Below are 27,219 nucleotides of genomic sequence, written 5' to 3'. Positions count from 1 at the left end.
TGCAAATGACTCAATATGCAGGTAAGTAATGTGTGATTTAGAAAGGATTTTATTTGGTTATAGGTCCTTGAATTGGTGCTTACCCATATGGTGTAGCTGTTTTTGCTATGAATGTAACAGTGGATAAAGATTTCCATTTAACAAAAAATACATTTTAGATGAAGATATCAAACCTTTGTTTTATGGACCTCTCTTGCAGTGGATGTGACTCTGGATCCAGATACAGCTCACCGTAATCTTATCCTGTCTGCTGATAAGAAACAAGTGAAATATGGAACCACAGCAAAGCGCTACACTGAAAATTCAAAGAGGTTTAGTAAATGGTACAACGTCTTGGGAAAGCAGGGTTTCTCCTCTGGTAGATTTTACTATGAGGTGAACGTCAGTGGGAAGATTGGGTGGTCATTAGGAGTAGTCAGCGAATCAACTGACAGAGTGTCAGAAAAGGCCATGAGCCCTGTGAGTGGATACTGGATAATAAGCATGGAAGGTGTGAATGATTACTTTGCACATGCTGGTCCCAATGTTCCTCTCTCACTGAAAGACAGTCCAGAGAGGGTGGGAGTGTTTGTGGATTATGAGGGAGGTTTGGTTTCTTTCTATGATGCAGACAAATGGAAACTGATCCATTCATACAGAGGTGTTGTTTTCAGAGAACAAATCTATCCAGTCCTTAATCCCTATCAAATAACTAAGGATGGCCAAAACTCAGCTCCATTGATCATCATTAGTCCAGTCAACTGTGCTACGTAAAGCCTGTTGGTTCTATTATCTCTATTTTTGTGTTAGTTTAAGAAGTGCTCCACGTAATAATAAATAATAAAACGTGCATGCAATTAAAAATACTGTAATTAAAAGCGTTATCCTCTGATTTCTTGCTTCCCCCACCGTCCTACAATGTTTAATGAAGGGGCTTGCTTTCATGTTAAATGTTAACCAAAGGCACTATCGTATAAAATCCTCGCCAATAGTTTTGTTTGTATGTAGACATATTTTGAGTTCGTAAAAATGTTTTGTGCACATGCAAAAATATTTTGTAGTTGTACATTTTTTTTGTGCATGTAAAAATTATTCGTACATCTGCAAATCGGTTTTGTCACTGTGTGGAAAAAAGTTTTGTGAGTTTGCAAACGGTTTTTGCACGCACAGATTTTCCCTTTGCAAGTGCGTATCTGTTTTCTACAGACACGAAACAGATCTGCGGGTACGAAATGAATTTACAAGTGTGCAAAACTTTTTTACCAATCGCCAAAAGTCATGTGACCTAAACAGCCAATTATGCAACAGTATTACGCTTTCATAATACTGTCATGCCTCCCCGTAAAATAAAAAATCGATTTCTGAGCAATCGACGTCACCTAATTCAGCACCTTCATGGTGGACAGTGCCTTGTACGTCGGAAAGGAGCTTCTCGTAAGAAGACTCCTAAGTGATAGTTCGGGAACCACGACTATAAAGGTATACAACTTTGGTAAGTTATACCTTTGGAGTCTTCGTAGCTCGCTAAGAGTGAACGTTATCGGGAAACCGGCCCCTGGTCATTTTTTCAAATATGAGAAAACGAACGTCTGGAACGTCTGGAACTGAAACATAAAAGTCTATGCCGTTTTTGTAATGTCAACAGTAGCCAGTATTTTTAAACCTAGTTCACTCTGATTGACTGCATGTATCTTGTGAAGTGAAAACAAGCTTCATTCTTTGACAAAATAACTTCATTTTGAGTCAGGTTTCCAGTGTTTTGGTAAAGTTAGTGTGTGCAGAGAAATGATGAGTTAGTGTATATGTAACAAAATGTGGTGTAACAACATGGGATGTGCTTTTGAGAGGAAAATTATCCATTTGGCCAGTTGTGTTTTGTAGGTGAGAGTCAGTGTTTATAGTTTTGAAAATGTATCAAATGAATGGACAAACGCTTGTTAGCGATTGAAAAAAACTGTAATAGCATTTTTACAAATATGTGTATATGTTTTGACAGAAATGTGTATGTTTTGACTGAAGTGTGTATGTTTTGACTGAAGTCTTTCATTTTGCAAATAATCTAGGAATTATGCAAACTGAGTGTGGCGTTTGGATAGCTGTGCTTAAATTTTGTAAAAATTGTGTGTAAGCAACTGAAAAAAACTGTAACACTAAATTTCTTGGTTGGGAACTGTATATCCACATGTAATGTTCACATTCAAAAGCATTCCAATAAAAAGCAAATAAAATGTTCTTTTACTGTTTATACACAGAAAAAGTTGTACCGTATTGCTTACAGTGAACAAAATATCCATGAAACACACAAGAGCATTCTGAACAAAAAACAACAGCAAAAAGCCCAGATAAAAGGGGGGAACAAAAAAAACACAAAATGACTGTGTCATCAACATTGCATCCGATATTTACATGTATTCTCACCAGCCTTTCTTACATGTAGTGAAAGGCCTAGGTTGATTACATGGGCAATGATAGTGGCACAAATCTTATCACTAGCTGCGTTTCCATTACAAATATGCGCAAAAACTTTGTCGATATTGTCTTAAAGGTATACTATGCAACGTTTTTCAGTTAATCAATTCGTTCCATACTGTTATATATGATTAAATGGGTCATTACCGGTCGAACGGTGTTTTTGTTGGCCGCTCTAGTGGTCTGTAGCGGTAAAACCACACTTGCAACTTCAGGAGACACCGGGCACGCACCCATGCTCTACTCCAGGAAGTGTCATGTAAAGTCTCATGAAAAGGCACGGCAGACTGACCGATTGAGGAGTTTTGTCAAATATACACGCTAAAGCTGTAGGGGAAGCTCTGCAGAGAAATATGCAAGCATAAAACGAGCGAAAATGAAAAGCGAAATGAAAGCGAAACCGGCGATGAAATCGCCAATCCTGCATAGTATACCTTTAATGTCGAAAATCACAATTTTCGCAATTGCGGTGTTTCCATTACATTCGGCTAACTAAATTAAAATCTCATGTATTCTCGCGTGCTGTAAATCATTAGGAGACATGGCGGTTATCAACATAACCCAGATTTACACTAAATGCATTTCAAATTGCCACCACGGCACGCTGATTATCAGTCATTAGGCTATAAGACATCAGCGGAGGAGGCCTACGTAGCAGTCAGGCGGGACGCAGTCTCCAGGGGGTCGGCTTCTTCTCCTACGGCTGGCCCTGATGCTGGCGCTTCCCCTCCGCTCCCGGTGGAACAGCTGCAGTTGGGCAGCTCGAGCCGGCAGCCTCCAGCAGCCGGCTCTACAGCACCACCCCGTCCACTGTTTACTCCCAATACCCTGTTGATTGGCGATTCCATAATAAGGAATATTAGGTGCTTTCATGTCATCACGCATAGTATTCCCGGTGCCACGACCCCTGTCGTTCATGAGAGACTCCGTGAGCTGATGCCTTCCCTGCCTACGTCCATTAGCAGGGTTTTAGTTCACGTTGGGTCAAATGACACATCCCACCGCGATTCGGAGCTGTTAAAAGCACTGTGGCAAGTCCTCTTTTATTTCTGGCCCAATCCCTACCGTGCGGCACGGCGATGAGCGTTTTAGCAGACTCCTCAGCCTTAACACTTGGCTCAAGCATGCGTGCAGAGTGTACGATATAGGGTTCATTGACAATTTTAATGCTCTCTGGCACAGACCAGCACTTTATATGTTGGATGGGATCCACCTCACCACCACAGGCACTCGTGTTCTCACAGCGAACATTCAATACGAGGTTCAGTCAGCGCCACGCCGTTTGCGAAATGACTGACAGAGTGGGCATCCGGTCCTTCCGGCTGCCACCTGGAAGGCCCAGCCCCAGCAGGTAGCTGCCACCGCTAGCCCCCCCTGCCGTTCGCCATCTCTTATCACAGTCATCACCGGCCGTAATGGGAACACTCACAGAGCAAAACGAACTCCCACCACTCGATCTGCGCTCACAGCTATACGCATCTCCGCCCCCACCCCTGCCAGTCAGAATGCAGACCCCACAGCAACGAAAATGTGTCTTGTGAACGCGCGCTCTGTGGCGAACAAGGCCCATGTTTTAAATGACTTTTTAAATGAATTTACCAAAGAGGACTTGGATTTTATGTTTGTGACAGAGACCTGGCAGCAGAACTCTGATTTTACCCATCTTAATGAACTGTGCCCTGATGACTGTGCGTTCATTGGCTCCCCGCGGCTTACGGGCCGTGGCGGGGGCATAGCCAAGGTCTGGAAGAATTGCTTTGCCTGTCAATTGGTGAAATCAGACACCTACTCCTCTTTTGAACTACAGATCACCCGTGTGGGTCGGCTTGAGCCGATCTACTGTATCCTCATATACCGTCCGCCGGGACCGGCCGCGCAGTTTATCTCTGATTTTATTGACTTCATGTCCTCTGTTATTAAGCTCGAGAAACTGCTTATATTGGGTGATTTTAACCTGCATGTAGACAAAACGGACAATCACACAGCCAAGGACTTTTTAAGTGTTACTGAATCACACAACTTAACCCAACATGTTCATGAACCCACGCATGCGGCTGGCCATATTTTAGATCTTGTTTTTACCCTTGGGCTGGATGTTAAGGGATTACGTTGTGAGGATCTGCTCATCAGCGATCATAAATGTATATTCTTTAATGTTTTAACAACTGCGGACCCCCCCTGTCAGATGACTGTGTCGCGTTCGCGCATCATAACAGAAGCAACTGTTGAGCGATTCATGGCTCATTTTAATAGTTTCAACATCAACAATGATGATGTAGATTGTTCTCTCCAGGCGTTCAATGAACACTGCTCTTCTGTTTTAAATGTTGTGGCACCGCTTAAATCCAAAGCTAGACCCATCCGCAGGCCTTCGCCTTGGATAACGGAGTCTGTCCGTTGTCACAGGAGGAAGTGCCGCAAAACAGAACGGCCATGGAAAGCCACGGGGCTAGAGGTTCACCGTCTCTATCTTAAGGACCTTATGCGTGATTTTAATATTCTGGTTACTGAATCAAGATCAGCATATTTCTCCAGCTTGATCTCCTCTTCTAAGAGAAACCCTAAGGTCTTGTTTGAAACGATTAACAAAATTGTTGCCCCTCCTGCTGACATCGTAACAACGCATTCCCAAAATGACTGTGATAAGCTGCTTGCATTTTTTGTTGATAAGGTCATATCTATTCGAGCCAGTATACAGCCAATGCCCTGCTCCCATGACTGTAGCCAACCTCCTCATCCTCAACCTGTCACTCTAGCGACTTTCCAGCCTATCAGTATTGAGGACTTGGTTGCTATCACTAAGAGTATGAGGTTATCATCCAGTCCACAGGATATACTTCCAGCTTCACTCTTTTCCAAGGTTTTACCTGCTATTGGACCCACTATTGTTGGAATAGTTAACTCCTCACTAGCCTCAGGCTGCGTCCCCACCTTTTTCAAGCATGCCATTATCCAACCTATACTAAAAAAAGCAAATCTGGATCCAACAGTGCTAAAAAACTGCAGACCCATATCCAAACTACCACTGCTGTCCAAGATACTTGAGAAAGCTGCTGCTAACCAACTCACTCGTGCTCTTGACAGTTCTGAGCTTTTGGATACTTTCCAGTCTGGCTTCAGAAAACTGCATTCTACGGAAACTGCCCTGGTGAGAGTGCACAACGACATACAGATGGCGTCTGACTCTGGCTGTTGTTCTGTGCTGGTACTTCTCGACCTCAGCTCTGCCTTTGATACTGTGGATCATTGTATAATGATTAATCGGCTGCGAGACTGGGTGGGCATCTCGGGCATGGCGCTTGATTGGTTCACGTCGTACCTTGCCGATAGAAGTTATGCCGTGTCCCTTGGTGAATTTCTCTCTGCCCAGTCCCCCCTGACCTGTGGTGTCCCCCAGGGGTCAGTGTTGGGCCCTTTACTGTTCTCTTTGTATATGCTGCCCCTGGGCCAGATAATTCAGAGTTTTAACATTGCCTATCATTTTTATGCTGATGATATGCAGCTTCATTTTACCCTTAGGCCAAATGAGACCCCTAAGCTTTCAAAGCTGCTTGACTGTCTATCTGCCATCAAGGGTTGGCTAGCAGAAAATTCTCTGCAACTCAATATGGACAAGACAGAGGTCTTAGTTGTTGCCCCAGACAAAGTGCTGCCCACAATACAGCAAAACCTTGGCTGTCTTTCAACTCTTGTGCGTCCTAGTATAAGGAATTTAGGGGTATTGTTTGACAAGTCCCTATCTTTTGACAGCCACATTAAATCACTTACCAAATCCTGTTTCTTTCACCTGAGAAACATATGCAAGCTGAGATCTGTGGTTTCCCAGTCAGAGTTAGAAATGCTCATTCATGCCTTCATCTCATCCTGTATTGACTACTGTAATGCTCTGTTCTCTTCACTCAACAAATCTGTACTCCACCGTTTGCAATCCATCCAGAATGCAGCTGCCAGACTCCTCACCAGATCAAACAGGCGCACCCATGTCACCCCTCTACTTCATTCACTTCACTGGCTCCCTGTGGCCTACAGGATACAATTTAAAATTCTAACACTAGCATACAGAGCCCTCCATGGTCAGTGTAGCTCTTTCCACAACAACACAACGGGGGCAGGTTCTTAGATACGGGCGTTTATTTATCTGGATACACCGAAGTCTCCACACTCCATTCACGCCGTGAGAACTATCAAGTAATCACCAAAAGGATACATCAGTGTACAGTGTATAAACAACAAAACGATACAAAGAAACAAGGAAAAACAATATAAAACAAAGTAACAAATACCTCGTTGGCCGCTGGTTATAGAAAGAGGTTGAGCTTAACTTAATTCTTCTCTTCTGAGTACAAGTATACCAGGCCTAAAACGATGCATAAATTGGTTGGCTTTACAGTAATATACACATTAAGATAAAACGAATATAGCAAACAAAATGACATAAAACAAATGGAAATAAATACCTTGTTGCTGGTAGTTCTTGCGCACAGCTAGATTAAGCACTATAACTTAAGGCTTAATGCAAAATAAAGGCAAAGCTTAGCGTTATGGTCTGCCTCCACCGTGACAATGGCAATAATGAACTATGCGTTCTTTCGGTAGCCAACATACAGACGCGCCTCGCGCACAGAGTTTTAATAACAAATAAACAATTCTGAAACCATAGCAGCTTCGAATACAAATAAACATATTTATTCCTTGTTGATAAGGAAATGGAAATTAGAAATTCTATAAACTTAAGATTCTATTGTAGAATTCTTCACATAGATAAATAGAATAGAAAACTTAACATTTACACTCCCACCAAATCACTCATTTATTTGGAATGTGGGATTTCTTTGAATAACAAATAAAGAAAATAAATGAAAAGAGAACCAACCAAACAAAGGAAAATAAATAAAATATAAGTTATGTGTGGGTGTGTGTGTTAGTGTATGACTGTGAGACTTTGCTGACTTCAATTAGTGTTACTACTTTATGGATAGGTCTTTCAAGGTAAACTGATCTAGTGAGTGGTTTTCCATTGATAAGTGTAGTGTCACTAATAAGTAACTTCAGCTTTCGTACCATGCCATCTGCACTAGGGTGAGCTTGTATAACTCTGCCGAGCTTCCATTCATTCCTTGGCTTGTTGTCATCTTTAAGAATAACAATGTCGTCCACTTGTGAGTTTCGAGTTTTCTTTTGCCATTTCTGTCTTTGTTGAAGATTTAGTAGGTAATCTCGCTTCCATCTTTTCCAAAATTCATTGGCTAGAAACTGAACTTTTCTCCACCTTTTCCGTAGATAAAGATCTTCTTCACAGAACTGTCCAGGAGGGGGCAGAATGATTGATGACTTCATTGTAAGTATATGGTTGGGAGTGAGAGGTTCTGGGCCATTGGGATCTTGAAGATGTTCAATGCTTAGTGGTCTGCTGTTGATAATAGCCATGGTCTCATAAAGAAATGTCCTTAGCGTAGTGGTGTCAAGACGGCTTGCAGATTTGTCTAGCATGGATGTCAGGATGCTGCGGATTGTTCGAATCTGGCGCTCCCAAACTCCACCCATATGACTCGCTGATGGGACGTTCATTATGAACTCACAGCCAAGTGTTTGTTGACGGTCTTGATCCATCCCTTTGAGTAGCTCATAAAACTCTCTTTTGGCTCCTGTGAAGTTTGTTCCTTGATCACATCTTAATTGGCGAACAGGTCCTCTGATAGATACAAGTGTTCGAAGAGCGTTCATGAAGGCATCCGTTGTCAAATCGTCCAGAGTTTCTATGTGTACTGCTCTGGAACACAGGCAGGTGAACAGCAGCCCATATCGCTTTAGTTCTTTTCTGTTTTCTTTTACGATGAAGGGGCCAAAACAGTCAACGCCACAGTATGAGAAAGGAGGAGATGTTTCAGTTCTTTCTTCTGGTAGATCTGCCATCAGTTGAACTTCCGTAGTTCTTCTGTATCGTCGGCATTTCACACACTTGTAGATATGTGAAGAAACTAGCTTTCCGCATCCAAGGATCCATATTCCATTTGCACGTAGTTCATTTGTAGTCATGCCTCTCCCTTGGTGGTGTATTCGCTCATGGTAGTGTTTGACCAGCAGTGCTGAAACGTGGCACTTCTTTGGAAGAATTGCTGGGTGTTTAACATCATAATGTAAAGAGGATTTGGACAGCCGTCCTCCCACTCTGAGAATACTGTTCTTATCCAGAAAGGCATTTAGTTGGTGTAACTTGTTATGTTTGCTTAAGTTGTCTTCTTTCTGTAACTTGAGTTTCTTAATGTCCTCAGCAAAGGCTTCCTCCTGTGTCAGCTTGATGATGAACATTTCAGCTTCTCTTCGTTCTTCAAGGCTTGTTAGTTCATTTGTTCTTGGCTGAAGACCTTTTAGTTCTCTTACAAATCTTTTGAGTCTGGCGACAGCTCTTACAACCTTGTTCCATTCAGAGAATTTGGTGAAGCGGTTCAATATTGCAGGTACTTCTTTTGTCTTTACTGTATGGACGTGGACCTTGCGAAGCTCTGGATCAGTTAGTTCCACTTCTCCCACCGTCTTTTCTTCCTGTGGAAGATTTATTTTCCAAAGAAAGTCCGGTCCTTTCAGCCAGTTAGACTCTTTCAACTGAACAGCAGTAAGTCCTCTTGAGGCATGGTCAGCTGGGTTGTTCTCTGAGCTTACATGTTGCCATTGTTCAGGAGATGTGCTGGATTTTATGCGTTGAATGCGGTTGGCCACGAAGGTGTGGAACCTTTTGGCATCATTATTCAAGTAGCCAAGGACAACTTTTGAATCTGTCCAGTAATACTCTTGCAGCTTTTCAATCTCAAGCTCTCTTCTGACGACAGAACCATTGCGGACTGAAGTTACTGCTGATGACAATTCAAGTCTTGGAATAGTTGTTAGTTTAGTAGGGGCCACTCTTGCCTTCCCCATAACCAGTGAGCAACTGATTTTCCCTGTTTCACTTATTGCTCTGAGATAAGAACAGGCACCATATCCACTGCAACTTGCATCTGAGAAGTTGTGAAGTTCATAACGTGCAACCTCCCCAAAGTCAGACGGAGAGTAACTTCTTGGAATTTTCAAAGCTGCTAAACGTGGCAAGTCTATTAGCCATGCTTCCCATTGTGGTAGAATGTTCTCAGGGAGATCCTCATCCCAGCTTATCTTGTCTCTACACAGTGACTGAAGTATTTGCTTGCCGACCAAGATGAAAGGGGCTACAAACCCTAGAGGGTCATAGATAGAGGCGACAGTCGATAGAACTCCTCTTCTTGTCAGCGGATTGTTCTTGACAACAACTCTGAATTGAAACTCGTCTGCTTCTACACACCACTGAACTCCAAGAGCTCGTTCAATGTTATATTCTCTTAAATCCAAATCCAGATCTTTGGTATGGGCACGTTCCTCAGGTGGTATCATTCTCATCACCTCCTTGTTGTTGGATACAAACTTGTGAAGCCGAAGGTTACCAGTTCTACACAGGGCTCTTGCTTCTTCAACCAAATGTATGGCTTCAACAGGGGACTTTGTGCTTGTCAAACCATCATCAACATAAAAACTTCCATGGATGAACTTGATAGACTCTTCACTGAACTTTCCATGGCCTTGTGATGCCAGGTGCTTGAATGCATAATTACAGCAGCCAGGTGATGAAGCAGCTCCAAACAGATGTACTTTCATTCTGTACACAGAGGCTTTTGCATTTAGATCACCCTTCTCCCACCATAAGAATCTGAGGTAGTCTTGATGTTCCTTTGTGACATGAAACTGGTGAAACATTTTCTCTACATCGCACATTATGGCTATTGGACCTTTTCTAAACCGGCACAATACTCCAACCAAAGTATTTGTCAGGTCAGGCCCAGTCAAGAGCTGATCATTTAAAGAGCTGTTTTGGAAGCGTGCTGAACAGTCAAACACTACGCGGATCTTTCCTGGCTTCTGAGGATGGTAGACTCCATGGTGTGGAATATACCAGGCTTGCTCATCCAGTTCAGACTGTGGAACCTTTTCAGCATCTCCTCGGGCTATTATGTCATCCATGAAGTGAACGTAGTCCTGGCAATACTGTTTATCCCTTTTCAGTCGTCGTTCTAGTGAAGTGAGTCTCCGAACTGCACATTGTTTATTATTTGGAAGGTTAGGTGTGTCCGTCTTGAATGGAAGTGGAAGTTCATAATGACCATCTTTGTTCAATCTTATACCTTCCTTCACTTTGGACAAAAAGAGAAAATCTTCTTGAGAAACTGGGTTATCGTCTGCTGAGTGATCCGTGAAGTCTGATTCAAGTGCTTTAATTATGTCTGTCGGTCCAATCTCCTTAACTTCAGTTCTGCACACGAAGTGTACCTCCCTCTTCAGTTCAACTGATGGCTGTGCTGCAGGTGTCACTTGACACTGTAGGATTTTGTGGCTGGTGCCTATTGCATCACTGTAGTCACATTCTGAATTCGCACATCCAACGATGCTCCAGCCAAGATCTGTTCGCTGAGCGTATGGGTGATTTTCTTCTCCGGCAATGATCTCTCTTGGAAGGAGGGCTTGTTGGCAGTTATACCCAATCAGAAGGCCTACCTCACAATTTAATGGTGGTGGTATCTTGTCTACTAACTGTTCCAGATGAGGCCATTTTCGAGCTGTTTCTGAAGTGGGGATGTGCAGTCTGTTGGCAGGAATGAACTCTCGTGTGAAAGCTGGTGGCAGGGGAATTCTTTTCTCTGAATTATATCCTCTCACTTGGAGATTTGACAATTTCTGACAAGGTATGGTCTTTGACAGCGCAGACATTGTGGACAACTGTAAGCAGACATTCTCCTTGGTTGTGTTGAGGTCTTGGGCTATCTCATCCAAGATGAAGGTTGTGTCACTCTGCGTGTCTAGAAGTGCATATACAAGAATTTCTTGATCAGGATGTTTTGAAGATGAGACCCAGACTGGTATTGTTGATGACGTTTGTGTGTTCAAGCTCTTATGAGTGGTTGCGTTGGCAAATGACACAGCTGTAGCCATCTCTTCAGCATTTGTCTTGTCTTTTAGGTTGTAATTTCCACTCTTTACTTTGAAGTTTTCCTCATGCAGACATGTTGGATGTTTCTTCTGACACTTTTCACATGTGCTCCTTTTAGCACACTGTTTTGATTGATGACCAATCCTCAAACATCCAAAGCAAAGCTTCTCTGTCTGTATGAACTTTACCCGATCTTGAAGTGGTCTTTCAACAAACTTTCTACACTTGGCTAGGTGATGTCCTATTTTCTTACAAAAGACGCATGATGGTATATTGCTTTGTGTTGTATTTGTGGAGAGCGTCTTCGCTTGGATGGTTTGGTTTCTTGGAGGCTTTGGTTTTTCACTTTCCATGTTTCTGAGGGCTTGTATTGAAGACACAGGGTCACAGGCAAGATCTGCTTCTTTAGACAGAAAGGGTACAAACACTTTGAATGGTGGGTATTCCCCGGTTTCCGCTCTGAATTCCATCACTTTGCGGTTCCATTTAGACACTAACCAAGATGGTAACTTCAGCAGAATTTTTTGGTTCTCATTGCAGTCGTTTAAGACTTCTAATGTTTTCAGATGTGGCATTGCAGCCTCACAACTCTTGAGGAAGTCTGTAAACTCTCTTAATTCGAAGGCCTCTTTAGAGCTTATCTTTGGCCATCCATGCAACTTGTCTCTAAAAGATTTCCCAATTATGAATGGGTCACCAAAACGTTTTTCTAGTACTTTCCAAGCCTCGTCATATGCTGAATCAGTGCCTAGAACAAAGTAACCTTCAACAGCTTTCTTTGCTGCTCCACCTAGTACATACTTTCTTAAGTAATACAGTTTTTCATTCTTTGGAATATTCTTTCTGTCTATCAGTGTTTCGAAAGAGAGTTGCCAGTCTTTGAATTTCAAAGGATCGCCGGTGAACAATGCTGGTTCTGGCGTAGGAAGGCGATTGGCACTTATGGCTTCTGCTAAAACATTGACCAGGTCACAACTGTTTTGTGTCTGAGGGGTAGGCATTGAAGCATATGGAACTTGAAACACCATGGGGCTTGTAGCAGGAGTTGCTTGGGTATTAACTGGCAGTGACTGAGGACTGAATGACAGACTTGAGGCAGGAACAGCTTGAGACTGAGAAACAAATGGTGGACTTGCAGCAGAGATGGTTTGAGACTGAGGAATAAGTAATGGACTTGTACCATGAATGGTATGAGACTGAGGTACGAATGGAAAACATGCAGCAGGAATGGCTTGAGACTGAGGAATGAGTGATGGACTTGTAGCACAAACGGCATGAGGCTGAGGTAAGAACGGCAGACTTGCAGCAGTAATGACTCGAGATTGAGGAATGGATGACGAACGTGTAGCATGAATGGCATGAGACTGAGGAATAAGTGTCAGACTTGTGGCAGGAATGACTTGAGATTGAGGAACATCTGAGTTAATTAAAGCACTGGAGGCTTGGCATTGAGGAATAGTGGAAGAAGGTGCTGAGTTAAGTGTGTAGGCAAAGTCATTTGCTTCAAACTGTTCTTCAGCTTGATCATAAACTCTTACTCGGGCTTTTGCAGCATTTAAGTTTTTTAATTCTTCTAAGACCTCAATGTTTGTGCGTCTACCTCGCATCTCTTGTTGTCTGGCTAGTTTTTCAGCTTCATGCTGTGCCTGACGAAAAGCATCTTCAAACTCAAGTTTTTGAAGCTCTGTTGCTTCCTTCTCCTGTTCAATCAATACGGCAATTTTTTCTTGGGATGCAGCAGCTTCAGCAGCAGCCTCAAATCTTTTGACTGAGTGGATGCTAGAATGTAAAGAACTGCATCTTGATCTAACAGAAGATATAGAGCTTGCTGAGTCTAAGACGGATCCAACATCAGGCCAAAGTTCATCTTCCTCTTCCTTTCCTTCAATTTTCTTCTGTGCTCTTTGAACAATGAACTTTGAAAGAGCTATGCAAGAATCCACTTTGCGCCGCAGGTTTGTTTCAGGAGCCTGTATCTGACGAAGATTTTCATAAAGGGCTCTTACCTCTGAACAAGTGCTTTGTACATTATGAATCAGTTCCTCTAACTCATCTTGTGAGGCCTCATCAGATAGCATTTCTTTGCCTACTTTTGCATTAGTCTTCCAGAAGCCATACGCAATTTTGTACTTACGTTGCACAGCCTTCAGACTTTCTTTTTCTTTTTCTGTCAATGTTCTAAGTCTTTCACTCCTTCTTAACGGCATTTCTCCTGCAGAGCTTTCTTCAGCAGTTTGGCAGGTACTTTTACTGAACATTTTGTGTGAATGACTACTAGAATTACTGTATCTGAATAACTTATGTACTGTATATGAATGTATAACTTAAAGTGAAAAAGTAGGCCTGTGTGTAAAGGCTTGAAGTGACCTACGTGACTTAGCTGTCTTAAATTCACAAAACAAACAAAACAATCAAAAATGAAACTAAATGAATCAAATAAACTAATTGCTGTAATGGACTTATTCTAAATATGCAATTAAATATTGCATAAAGATAGTCTATTGTCAGTATTTGTCAGTGTTCTATTTTTAAAAATCAAAAATAAACATAAACAGGATTTACAGAATAGAAGCTTTCTCTTTAAACTGTAACCTTCTTTAAACTTTGCTTAATCAAAACAGCGCAGTGCACAGAATCCTTAATACTGACTATGGTTTTTGCAATAAGCAAGCAGTCCTTATATTGCAGCTTTCAAGTTGCACCGCTCCTCAAACTACCTTAACTTTACTTAACTTAAAACTTTGTAGCAGAGTAGCCTACTTATGGCCTTCACTTGAAACTTTTGCTTTAAAAAGTCTTTGCTTGCTGTCGCTAAACCGACAGAGATTTTAAGGGCTTATCTGATAAACTGGATGTCGTTAGCTGCCGCGGACGCGTCCTCTCCCACTTCGGAATGAGCAGGCAAGTTGCAGCTGATGTCCGTTGCGCAGTGAAGTTGTCTTGTCTCTTCTACCCGCGATGAGCAGTCGAGTTCTCACTGTAGCTCTTTCCACAACAACACAACGGGGGCAGGTTCTTAGATACGGGCGTTTATTTATCTGGATACACCGAAGTCTCCACACTCCATTCACGCCGTGAGAACTATCAAGTAATCACCAAAAGGATACATCAGTGTACAGTGTATAAACAACAAAACGATACAAAGAAACAAGGAAAAACAATATAAAACAAAGTAACAAATACCTCGTTGGCCGCTGGTTATAGAAAGAGGTTGAGCTTAACTTAATTCTTCTCTTCTGAGTACAAGTATACCAGGCCTAAAACGATGCATAAATTGGTTGGCTTTACAGTAATATACACATTAAGATAAAACGAATATAGCAAACAAAATGACATAAAACAAATGGAAATAAATACCTTGTTGCTGGTAGTTCTTGCGCACAGCTAGATTAAGCACTATAACTTAAGGCTTAATGCAAAATAAAGGCAAAGCTTAGCGTTATGGTCTGCCTCCACCGTGACAATGGCAATAATGAACTATGCGTTCTTTCGGTAACCAACATACAGACGCGCCTCGCGCACAGAGTTTTAATAACAAATAAACAATTCTGAAACCATAGCAGCTTCGAATACAAATAAACATATTTATTCCTTGTTGATAAGGAAATGGAAATTAGAAATTCTATAAACTTAAGATTCTATTGTAGAATTCTTCACATAGATAAATAGAATAGAAAACTTAACATTTACAGTCAGTCTCCTGTTTACCTCACCAACCTCATTCACCCTCACTCTGCTCCCCTCTCCCTCCGATCCAATAACCACAACCTGCTTGCTGTACCCCGTACTCGCCTTAGGACTTGTGGCGATAGGGCGTTTGCTGCTGCAGCCCCCAAGCTATGGAATTCACTTCCCATGGAGGTTAGGTCTGCGGGTAGTATTGACCTTTTTAAAGGGAGGCTTAAAACCCACCTCTTCAGGATGGCCTTTTTAAACCTGTGACATGACCCTCATTTAAATCCTTTGTAGCTCCCTATTTATTTATGCCTTTTTCTTTTATGATTTCCTTTTCTTTTTATTATTCTCTTTTAAAAAGTGTATTTTATGCCTGAATTTTATTCTTGTTATGTGTATTTTATTATGTATTGTAAAGCACTTTGTGATTTTATCTGTGAAAAGCGCTATACAAATAAAGTACTTACTTACTTACTTACTTACGTTTTGGCGGGGCAGAAACATAAATTAAAAATGACATATTTCACAGGAGTTTGTTGTAGTAGGCCTATGCTTAAATCATGTCACAGCCATGTCAGTGGAATATTTCGTAGATCAGCCCAGTTGATTAGTTTCTAGAACTAGAATCTAGAGTCTAGATTTCTTTCAGCACCGTTCTCATCACGTTAAACCAGCAAAGCATAGCAACGTTGTTGCTATGGGTAAACAAAACTAGTTGAGCGGTTGCGTAGCGTTTTTGAGAAAGTGTTGTCGGCGAGTTCACAGAGGAGCTGTGGATTCAACATTTTAGAATGACACGAGCCACTTTTAATGAAAACAAAATATTTTTTTGACATTATAGATAGATTTCTCGAACACATGTGCGCGCACCCAAGGGGCAGAAAGCACCATGAACAGCATTAAGCATGCTGCATTCCGTGAAAAGATTAAAATGAAATATAGTGCCGAAAACAGCACTATTCGAAATGACGATGGTTAGAGAATGTCCAGGAATGTAAAGTAGGCTAATGCATATTTTGCCGGAAACCACCAAAACCGCCAAAAACACGATGTTATATAAATAACGAAAACGATCGACAAACTCTGAAATAAACTCAGAAATGAGACGTTATCCTCATTTAGACAACAGTGGCATACAAAAAATGCTGATTGTAGCTTGTACAGCAGCTGGTTATTAGGTTAACTTTATAACGTTATGACCGGCCATCCAGCGTCTTCTGCCCCTTGGGTGCGCACGCATCTAGTGTTGTTAGTAAACAGGAAATCTATGTATTCTCCTGGTGCCATTTCCTGTCGACAGTCTTCTTTGTCGGTTTCGTTCCTCCTAACATCCGGTTGTTGGATCATGTGACTCGTCAGATTCGAGTGAAAAGTGTTTCCATTGCAGTTTTGCGAAATATACAAATTTCGATACGCTCGAAATAGCACCTCACCCGAGCTCAAACACTTTTTATCGAAAAATGTGAGTTTTTTCGAAATGTGTGTGTTTCCATTAAACACATTTCTTTTCGCAACTCTTAATTTGCGCAATTTAACCCATTTAATCCCAACGGTCACAATTGTGACCGATTTTTTTTTTGTTGCTTTTGTGCCTTTACAGATGTCATTGTATGAAGTATCAATACATTTTCCCCAAAAATGGAAACCTGAAAGGGTCTCAGTTAAATATGTGAAGTGCCAAATGTGTAGTGTAATTTGTCACATGGTCAGAGCTGCTTATGTTTTGGTTGCACCCTGAACAGAAAATTTCCACCCAAAAGCTCCCAAACTAAAGCTTAGAAAAGTATTTATGTAAAAATAGGGCAAAGAGTTTGGGTACACATAATCTTTAAGGTGTCTAGTATGGAGGGATGCAAATGAAATATGTGAACTTTGTTCAGCGTTCTCATAGCATGAGTGAACATGAAGACGGTCACAATTGTGACCGCTAGGCAACTACAGAGTCAGATTTTGGGGATTTTCTCTTTTTTTGACACATTTCTTTGTCCAATCATCTAATTTCCAATAAATTCCAAACAGAGATGATATGGGGACATTGTCCCAGGTCTGTTATTTACATTTAAATGTGTATCACAATACAATACTCAACATTGCCTCTGCAATTCTCTGCTATATTCTAAGTGTGCCGATTTTTACATAGAGAAGTCATTGTTTCACACTATTATACATAGCTATTGTAATAGCTAATTTTCTATGTTGTTCTTTTTCTTAACTTTACTTTCAGTAATGTCCTACACATATAAGATCTAACTGACTGTCCAGATTTTACAATCATACCTCAAAAACAGTAAATCATTGTCCTCATTGAATATATTCCTATATATTCTTGCATATGTCACAGGTGGTGGGGGTTGTAATCAACTCGCCAGTCAGCCTGTTGAAGGCAAATTGGCTGAATGTATGCAAAGACTTGCAATAGACATGAACAACCTTACCAGAAAATATATTCCCCACCCCTTTCCCAACAGCCCCCCAACCCACCCCCCAACACACACACTTATGCACAGTAAAGGGCCTATGTCACAGGGGCCAGGCAGACAAACCAGAAGCACAGCTTCATGTGATCAAAAATAATTGTCTCAACAATCTGTCCTGACACTATTGTATGTCCACATTACAGACTGTGTCCTATTATGTATTTAGAACCTTACTTAATCCAGTAGTAAAATGAATTAAATTGAGCAATATAATGGATATCACACCGTTCTGAGACTAGATTAGGCCAATAACTGAGGTCAGAGCAGGCTCCTATGCTCCTCAGGGTTATTTGGGATCAGGGACAGGGGTCCTGTGTTCTCCAGGTCAAGCATCGTATGTTTCCAGGGTCCTCCAGCATTATAAAGCACATAGTAGATACCCGAATGAGCATAGGTCCCAGGATATATAGGACACTGGGGACATAGATATGAGGCCTTTGGAGCAAAGGGACCAGGTAACTTAGGATGTCACTTCATGTGTGTTCACTAATTCACGGATGGGATAAATGCAGAAACCAAATTTCTTGTGTACGCAAGTATACTTGGCTTAAAAACTTGATTTACAATAATAAACAGACAAACAACATCTCTTTTTGCAACATGTGGTTGTTGCATTGTGGTATATAGTTGATATAGATGATATAATGGCTTTTCTATGTAAACATGGTAAGGTTGTTCATGTCTATTGCAGGTCTCTGCATAAATTTAGGCATTATGCCTCTAACAGGCTGACTGGCGAGTTGATTATACCCCCCACCACCTAGTTTGTATAAGTGACATATGTAAAATAGAAGTCAATGAGGACAATGATTTACTGTTTTGAGGTATGATTATCAAATCTGGACAGTCAGTTAGATCTGATGTGTGCAGGTAATGACTGAAAGTAAAATTAAGATAAAGAACAGCATAGAAAATCAGCTATTACAATAGCTATGTATAATAGTGTGATATAATGGCTTCTCTATGTAAAAATCGGCACACTTAGAATATAACACAGAATTGCAGAGTCAATGTTGAGTATTGTATTGTGATACAAATATAAATGTGAAGAACAGACCTTGGACAATATCCCCATATCATCTCTGACTGGAATTTATAGGAAATTAGATGATTGCACAATGATATGTGTCAAAAAAAGAGAAAATCACCAAAATCTGACTCTGTAGTTTCCCATCGGTAACAATTGTGACCGAAAATAAAACACTCCTTTTCACCCACTTTTTTTATTAAATTTTTAAAAAATAGTAATTGATTACTTCAAAGGGTTACTCAAGACACATGATTTTGATATTTTCATGTCTGGGAAAAATTTGGGATTAAACGGGTTGGTCAATGGAAACGCAGCTACTGACTACTGTTCTTGCCGCTCTTAGAATGCCACCACTACACATTCTTACACCTCTACCTTGCCCTCTCTTTGGGCCTACTGTTCTCCCTGCCCCTGTTCCTCTCACTGCTCCTGCACCTCTCACTGCTCCTCGCACTGGGCCTGCCCTTCTTCCTGGGCCCCTTGCTCTTACTCTTCCTCATCCAGACATTACAGTGTTTGTCTTTTTCTGTTTTTGTTTCCAAAAACATCACTCCTCAAAGTCCTCCTTTTACTGTGTCAATGTCATATGAAAAAAATAACCCCTGCCACTGAGTCTAAAGGCCTATTCGGACGGGATTAGTTTTATGGGGTGACATCAGGTAAAGTAATAATTACCAGGTAATGTAGTCCCGTCCGGACGCGCCATGTCAGTAAACATAACGGAGTATGTCGGTGACATTTACAGACACTTTGACCTTCCGTAAAACGGTCCGGAGAAATTACCTTAGGTAATATTAATCCCGTGCGAAAGCGACCCTCTGTAAAGATGTCTGTAATATTTCGTCACATCCTGATTGGAAAACAATTCCACCATAGTCTGAATGAAAACATGACATGCTGTGTAGCTCCTAATAGGACGTTAGCTAGTTTGCCTATTAGCTTGATATTGTTAGCCATTTCAAACTACTTATGGCATAACATAAAGCTAACGTTTGCTAGTTTAACCAACTTGTGTAGTCTTTCAAATCTGAAAATGCCGCACGTACCTGACGCAAAGTATCACATGCACAGCGACGAAGATGTGACGGCAGAACGTAAACGTAGTTACTCCTCCCATGTCAAGTAAAATGACAGAGATGTCTAGTCCCGTCCGAATTGGACATTTATATTACAGAGGTCATATGATAAGCCTGCATTACTGTACGTCCCCCCATAAAACTAATCCCGTCCGAATAGGCCTTAAGCCAGACTGGAATTGGCTGTGGCTGGTCCAATTTACCCAACATCATGTGTGTAATTTATTCAATTGTTTGTTTATTATCAGCTGAGATATATTGCTTTTGAACTGATATCATTGCAGAAGCAGTGTTTTTTATACTGTATCTAAGGTTTGGGATATTGTGTTTGCTATTGTGAGATGTTGTGTGTTAACATTCGTAAATAAAAGAAAAACGATCTATCATTTTGTTAAGAGGTATAGCTTGTTTGTTAAGAAAGTGTAAGCATCGTGGAAATGTATTCACTGACTGCATACTGTGTGAAAACAACATGACATGTGTGAATGGTATGGCCACAAAACACCGATGCTGCGCTAACTGTGTTTAGAGTTTTGAAAATGTGAAAATGAATGGACAAACGCTTGTTAGCGATTGAAAAAAACTGTAATACCAATTTCATGACCATAATATGACAGCACTAATTACTAGCAAATCCAGCTCCTCTACTAGTACTAATAATGTTGCATATTGGTTTCTAGCAGCGGCTAAACTGTCAGGAAATTATCCTCCTTCCACATTGACAGAAAGATGCTCACCATTTTCTACCACTGCTTCATTGAATCTGTCATCTCTTTTAACCTGCGGTCTTGGTTAAGCAGCCCACCCCTAAAAACTAAGAATTTCCTGAACCAAATTGTGAGGTGGACTAGTAGGCTGATTGGAGAGCCACAGCTAAACCTGGAATCCCTACACAGTAGGCAGCTACAGAGGCTAGTTGGGTCTATCCTAGAGGGTGGATCCTACCCACTATACTGTGAATTTCAGTCTCTATCATCAGGCCGCAGGCACAAAATGCCTGTTGGCAAAACAAAGAGATACAGAGACAGTTTTGTTCCCTTAGCTTTCAACATTAAATAACACTTTTAGACTGCACACTCATTGTTTATTTAACTTATTGATTGGATAGCCTTCTTAATGTATTCATGTATTTATTTATTCTGGCTTCGCTGCATGTATCTGTTATGACTTTTATTCTGCATTTTATCCCCTCTCTCTTTTTTATCTGAAATCAAATCTACTGTAGAAGGTGGTAGAAAGTGAAACCGTGGAAAAGTATGATTGTACCCATAAGGTTTGCCAGAAATATATCTAAAATAGACTTGCTTGATACCAGTTTGCTCTAAACCAAATAAAAATGTGCTAATGCAGCAATGATAGATAAACTTATATGAAAAGAATATTTACTCAGATTTTCAAAGTGTGATTCTGCTTAAATAAAAACATGTAACTTTACTTAGAATAGAAGTATGATTTTGCAATAGATTAAAAAACTGTATTTTTTACTTAAACTTTAAAGAATAACTGTTTAGACTTAAAATGTATTTTTTCCTTGAATTTGATAGAATGTTTAATCAAAAAAATTTAAGTGTTTTAATTCAGCTTGTATGTCATGTTTAATGAATGTGCTTAGAATAAGTATAGAGGAAAAAGCTTGTAGTTCATGTGCAGGTCTGAGTTCAAAACAAGGTCACCGGAAAAAAAAAAAAGGAGAGACGAAGACACTTGGTCGTGTCGGAGCGCAATAGGTCTAGACTTGGGCGTGAAAGTAGTATAAAAGGTCTCCTTCTCGGGGACTTAAGGGTCTTCTCCTTTTTCTTTTGGACTCTAAACTTTGCATTTAGAGACAGGTAGATTTTTTTAATTTTTTTTTTTATTGTATTTTATTTTTAATAAAGTCAAAGCCCTAACCTTTTGTTAGGGCATTGTTTAAAAGCCGCCGAGAGTTCTTTTTCGTGTTTCCTGCCTCCCCTGTGTCAAAGAGAACATCGACCCCCTCGCAAGAGGCGCAAGCCTACAGAGGGGACCCAGTGGGTAAGTTGGCTGTAGTTTGGGCTTACTTTCTAAGACACCGTTAATGGGCAAATACTTACTGCACAATGCACTGACACATACAGGAGTAGCGAACTCAGCTGTGTATTTAGGAAGGAAAGTTCTATACACCGTAGCGGTCACAAAACCAACTAGGCTTTGTTTAACAGTTGTATTTCTGTAAAATAAGGTCTAAATGCATACCACACAAGCAGGGATATGGAAATCGGTTTTTAATAAGTAAACTTATGTAAAAACTGAGCACAAATTGTTACAAATAAAACCAAAATCTGTGTAATGTCATGTATAATATGCAGATTCATCCTTGACAAATTCATATTATCTTTTTGCACTGTTAGTAAATTAAACTAAGTTTGTTGTGAGCAAACAACTTATTTTAACTTATTGAAAGCAGATGCGTATTAATAACTGAGAATTTTTATCTTTCAGTAATTCAAAATCTTACTAGTTTAGATTAACTGAACTGTTTTCATAGATTACAAAAGGTCTGTCACTGGAGAAATAAAATACATATGTGTGATCAGCTTTGATGGTGACTGTGAAGCTTTCTGTGGTCCCTTGTTCGACAGACAACGTCTGCGATGCGGTCTCTGTGACCGGAGGTCGACATCAGTAACCATAGTCACGAGTCAGCTGCCATAAACACAATCTATTTTCTCCGAAAGTGTGAAGACACTTTATTATAGGTACGATTGCAGGCAATAGGATCAGCAATGAAAAAGGACTAGATTAAAGAGAGCCTCCTAAAAAGTTTCACTTGTTGACCCCAGAGTCCTGATCAAGGATTTTTGGTCCAAATAGAGAAAGTCTCTCTCTTTTGCATCAGTCCTTTCGTACATCCTAAACCCGTTGAAAAGGGGCCCCTGCAAAAAACACGATACTGACAGTCACTTCCTCTTCTGCAAGGCAAGTTTTGCAGAGACAGAAGAGGAAGCACACACTCTTTAGCAAGGCGAAGAACTCGCAGAGTCTAAAGACAAGCATACTCTTTGGTAAGGTGTGAAAAAAACATAGAATCCAAAGACAAATACACCACACCACTCTTCTTGAAAAAGCGAGAGCCTCGCTGATTTTTGAAGAAATACACACACACCCACGGAGTAGCGATCTCAACTGTGATTGTAGTAGCCCTATATTCACCAGAGTAGACACAAAACGCAACATGGCGCCCAACGTGTAGGCAGTGATTGAGTAAGACGAACAAGTCACCACACTAGCTTAAGCGCTCGAACCCACAATACCTAGAACAGTGTATAGGGTACGATACACAAAGAGTTTCTTGTTAGATAACCCAGTAGCGCGCGCACTGGCAAAACCTAAAAAGGGCTCGCAAACCGCGCATAAAAGTCTTGTTAAATAATAGCGAAGGCGCAAATCGACCCAGTAAAAGGCAAACAAGGATTATAAGGTACCGGCCATTATATATCCTGCCGCGTGATAGTTACTGGTCAAACCAAGTTCGATCACTGAAGCCGACAGAGGCTGACTGTATCCGTAGCATAAGGCAAATCTTAGGTGTCACTGGTTGTATCCTGACGCGAACCCAGAACACGGAGTGAAGTGGGGAGTTGCTAACCCACGAGGGACCGCACCTATCTGAAGAGTCCCTAGCAGGGAGGAACAGTTATTAAACAGCCGAGACTAGGGCATTATGGACCCCGCAGCCGCAGACAGTGAATGGACAGATAGCTCTAAATCTGACTCAGATGATGAGCAAGAAGCTCCTTTCAGTATGCGAGCTATGAGGGAAGCCATAGCCCGACACCAAAGTCCGGGTGGTAGGAGGCAGCGCCGTTGGCCGACACGCACGTCTAATCCTACACAAAATTGCAGGTTAATCCTGGGAAATGTTTTGGATTTAGACTTCGGTACAGACAGGGGCACCTTTCTCAACCCGGCAAACGTACAGCTGTCGCACACAGCAGGAGTAGCTGCTGCAGTGCAAGGCCGCTGGAGTGAAGAGACCCGAAATAATCGAGCCGACCTATTATCACAACTCCCGCTGAGATCAGGAACCGTGATAGCACAAAAGGTCATAACTGACCCACAGGTTAGCACAGTCTTACACGTCGCTTATGAAGCCCATGATGGGACAATGAACCACCACCAACAGGTGCAACATTTACAAACATTGATACAAAAAGCTGTGTTGATGGCGTCAGGAACCATAATAACCCCTCCCTTTGGTGATGGAGTTTTTGGTTACGACACCCTAGCAGCAACAGGGGCGCTCCGAAATGTAGTACTGCTAAACCCAGGAAGACATTTCGTAGTAGTAGCGCTAACAGAAGACAAATTTCAAAACCTAAATGATGAGTTAGGGAAACCACTAGCCCAGGTATCGATAGACCAAAATAATGGCACAAGAAGTGATGTGATAAGCGTTCCCACAGCACCTTTGATCGCTGACATCACATCACACATGCCAGACACACTCCCCCCGATCTTCAGACCCCCGGGCGGCACAAGGGCAGCTCCAGGCGTTGAGCCTGTGGAACCTGAGTTTCCTGACCCCCCTATACAAAGGGAGGGAATTGTGACCGAGGTCGGGGGAGTTAGAATGATTTTCTTAGCCGCACCACCAGATCAGGCCCCATCTGAAAACATGGGCGCTTTGACTGTATTGAGGCAAGTTGACATTATGACAGATCCCCCAGAAGAGGCTGAGATAAGGAGGACTTTCGGGTCAGCCAGATATCGTATAGCCCGTAGTACAGTAGCCACCAGCATAGGAGAGCCTGAGCCGGGGGAGATGGTGAGATTAAACACACCAGGAGCCCTCAGGGAATGGTACTCCGCAGTGCAATTGGTGAGAATAGAGCAAAACACCAAAATGAATGATTTGTCGGCGGCCATAAGGTACTCTATAGCAGACGCAGCGGATGACAATGATCCCATTGTAACCATAAGACTGCGTACTCAAAGAAAAACCTTTCTGGGTCTTAGACAGAGAGAGCTATTTGCAGCAGTTGCAGTAGCCTACCCATGGGGAACCGCCACAAATCCCATAACGGTGAGGTTCTTAGTTGACGTAGAAGAAGATGAGGCATTCCTAGAAAGTCTAATGAAACAGGCATACGCCGGTGTGCCAAAAGGGACCTCTTTGAGCGCTTCCACTCTCCCCATCCCCGCCACGGGCGAGCACGCCTTGTCTGAGGAAGAAGTGGGGGAAAGAGAGGATGGCCTCAGATACAGCGTTCCGGTCACACCAGAACGAGGGCGAGACAGAGCTAGGGCCTGGCCACGAACACCCAGACCTTCCCCCCCGAGGGGGACCCCGAGTGGTCTTCAATATGAAGGGTCACAACTACAAAATTCAACCCCACAAGGACCCACAAGGGTCCACGCCATGCCGTCTCCGATAAGTGTAGGAGCACCCATAATACGAGCCCCCTCTACTGTATCGTTCGCGTCTCCCCATGACCCGATACAGTATATTAGAGGGGAAAACAAAAAATCACCGCCGGTTAAATATAGAACACAAAATTGTAAAGCCCCCCCGTGTAAATCACCTATATGGTCAACATACGAAGGAGTAGCTTTCTGCCCACTAAATACTTCTCAAACTTATCAATATAAAGAGAATGAGAATAAAAGACCAAACATCCCCTGGTATGAAGCCTCAAGAGAGGAAAGAGAAGTAATCAGCCAAGCGCCCTCATCCTCTGAAGTTTTGGGCCTACCTGGCATAACCAGAACATGGAAAGAGGCACAGCTGGCTATAGGTTATGACTATTACAAACAGGGATGTGATAGAAGAGACAGGTCTGTAGAGAGATACTTTGGGATAAACGCCCTGTTTAAATCTATAGACCCTCCCCAAGCACAGCCAACCTGGAGCAGCAATGAGCGGACAGAGGGCCGTGGTGCTGCAATTCAACCAGAGTTAGGCACCTCCACGTTTTCACGAAGCCAAATCTTAGGCGCAGGGATGAGCACCGTAAAACTTCTTGGCCTACTTCCCCCTAGAACGGAAGGGCAATCAGACGTGGTATATCTCAAAGGCTGTATTGATGCAGGACTTCCTGAAGAATTACTTCAGGATCCGACAATGAACCTGGCCCTGAGTGTTAACAAAGGCATTAGAGTGCCTCCAGGCAGCACATGTTTTGATCTAGTGAAGACTCACAAGAGAGCCCCAGGAGAGGATGAGTTGGAGGAACAACTCAAAATCTTATCCAAAGAGGTGACAGAAAAGAAAATTTCACTAGATCAAGCCATGAGAACTGCGATACATAAAGGGGCTAGTGCAGTACAGCAAGAGAGATTATTAAATGCGATAACCGGTGGTACACCCCTAGCTGCAGGTTGGCCATGTTGGAACTCAACAGATAAACAACAACAAATATACATATATGATAGGAGATCAAGCGCTAATGAGGCGAGAGCCAAGCAGAAGGAGTTGGAACAACAATACCCCTCCTCTCAAGGCTAAACAAAATAAGATACAGATAGCAGGTTTAAACCCACTATTTGAAAAACTGAAAACCAAATGCAGTAACTGCGCCAACAAGGTAACCAAAATGTACCCCATCGCTGTTAAAAGGCGAGGGGAGTGCTACTCCACTGACGTTGCGGTGCCCCTACTTACTACTACATTAGGAAATAAATATTTTCTAATAACAACAGACAATGCAAGGGGAGACACAAAGGTCTACCCATGCAAAAAAGCAACAGCAAGGGTTATTGCCGATCGCATGGCACAATATTTCACCCACCAACAACCTCTGTCATTGAGAATAGACAACGTAACTTAGTTCCTAATCAAAACAGTATTAAACTTACTAGAGGAAATGGGCGTTCAAGCAATATTCTCAATGGTATACAAACCCGAAACAAATCGCAAAGAGTCATGGAAAGAGCAGTGAGGTCAGCATAATAGTACATAAAAGCAAATGCCACCATCAACTGGGACAAGCCCAGGCAACTGATGTTGCTAAATGAGTACTTATCGCAACCAGAACTCTCTAAAGCCACAAAACACCCATATGCAGGGCCAACGACCACTTCAGTCCTGCTCCACAGAGAGCAGACGAGAGGCCAGGGCATCAGAAACACAAACGAAGGTGAAGACATTGTAGTGAACATAGCAGGTAACGTTGTGACCTTAGCAAAGACAGGCAGGGTACATCTTTCACACATACGTTTACAAAAATGATCACACACTCAACACCCACACACACTAAGCCCAGGTGTCTTGCCCAAGGACAACTTGTCGTCTCAGACACAGGGGAGGGCTCGATTAAGCTGGGCCGAGGGGACCCCTCGGACCCAGCTGGGACTCTGCTTAGGTGGACAACATACTCTCCAGGGGAAACTCTGGACCACAGAGTAAAAGAACCAAAAGATCCAGATACTCTGGATCAAGATGACTCTTTACTCCCAATCATTGACGGGAAGAGGGGCTCAGAGTTTGACAAACCTCCCCCTGTCCCCGACTGTGAAATCAACTTTTACAGGGACTTCCCAGAAAGTCACTTGGATGGTTAG

At 42.0% G+C, this 27,219-nt stretch overlaps 1 protein-coding gene across 1 annotated transcript; it reads left to right on the top strand.

Annotated features, from left to right (window-relative positions):
• On the top strand, positions 1-27,219 carry LOC134060474 (E3 ubiquitin-protein ligase TRIM68-like). The gene is made up of 3 exons (XM_062517202.1): positions 1-21; positions 200-490; positions 26,954-27,219. Exons 1-3 carry the CDS (start codon positions 6-8, stop codon positions 27,217-27,219), a joined length of 573 nt encoding a protein of 190 aa, XP_062373186.1. The 5' UTR covers positions 1-5.

This window comes from Sardina pilchardus, chromosome 16 (assembly GCF_963854185.1).
Source record: "Sardina pilchardus chromosome 16, fSarPil1.1, whole genome shotgun sequence".
NCBI lineage: Eukaryota > Metazoa > Chordata > Actinopteri > Clupeiformes > Clupeidae > Sardina > Sardina pilchardus.
The sequence above is the reverse complement of the archived record's forward strand: the minus strand, read 5'-3'. Positions and strand labels throughout refer to the sequence as shown.

Bases quoted from the DNA above. Each gene is read 5' to 3' on its own strand.
- LOC134060474 (XM_062517202.1), top strand. The intron at 491-26,953 runs GTGTGAATGATT...TTGTCGTCTCAG, and splicing joins CTGGATAATAAGCATGGAAG to ACACAGGGGAGGGCTCGATT.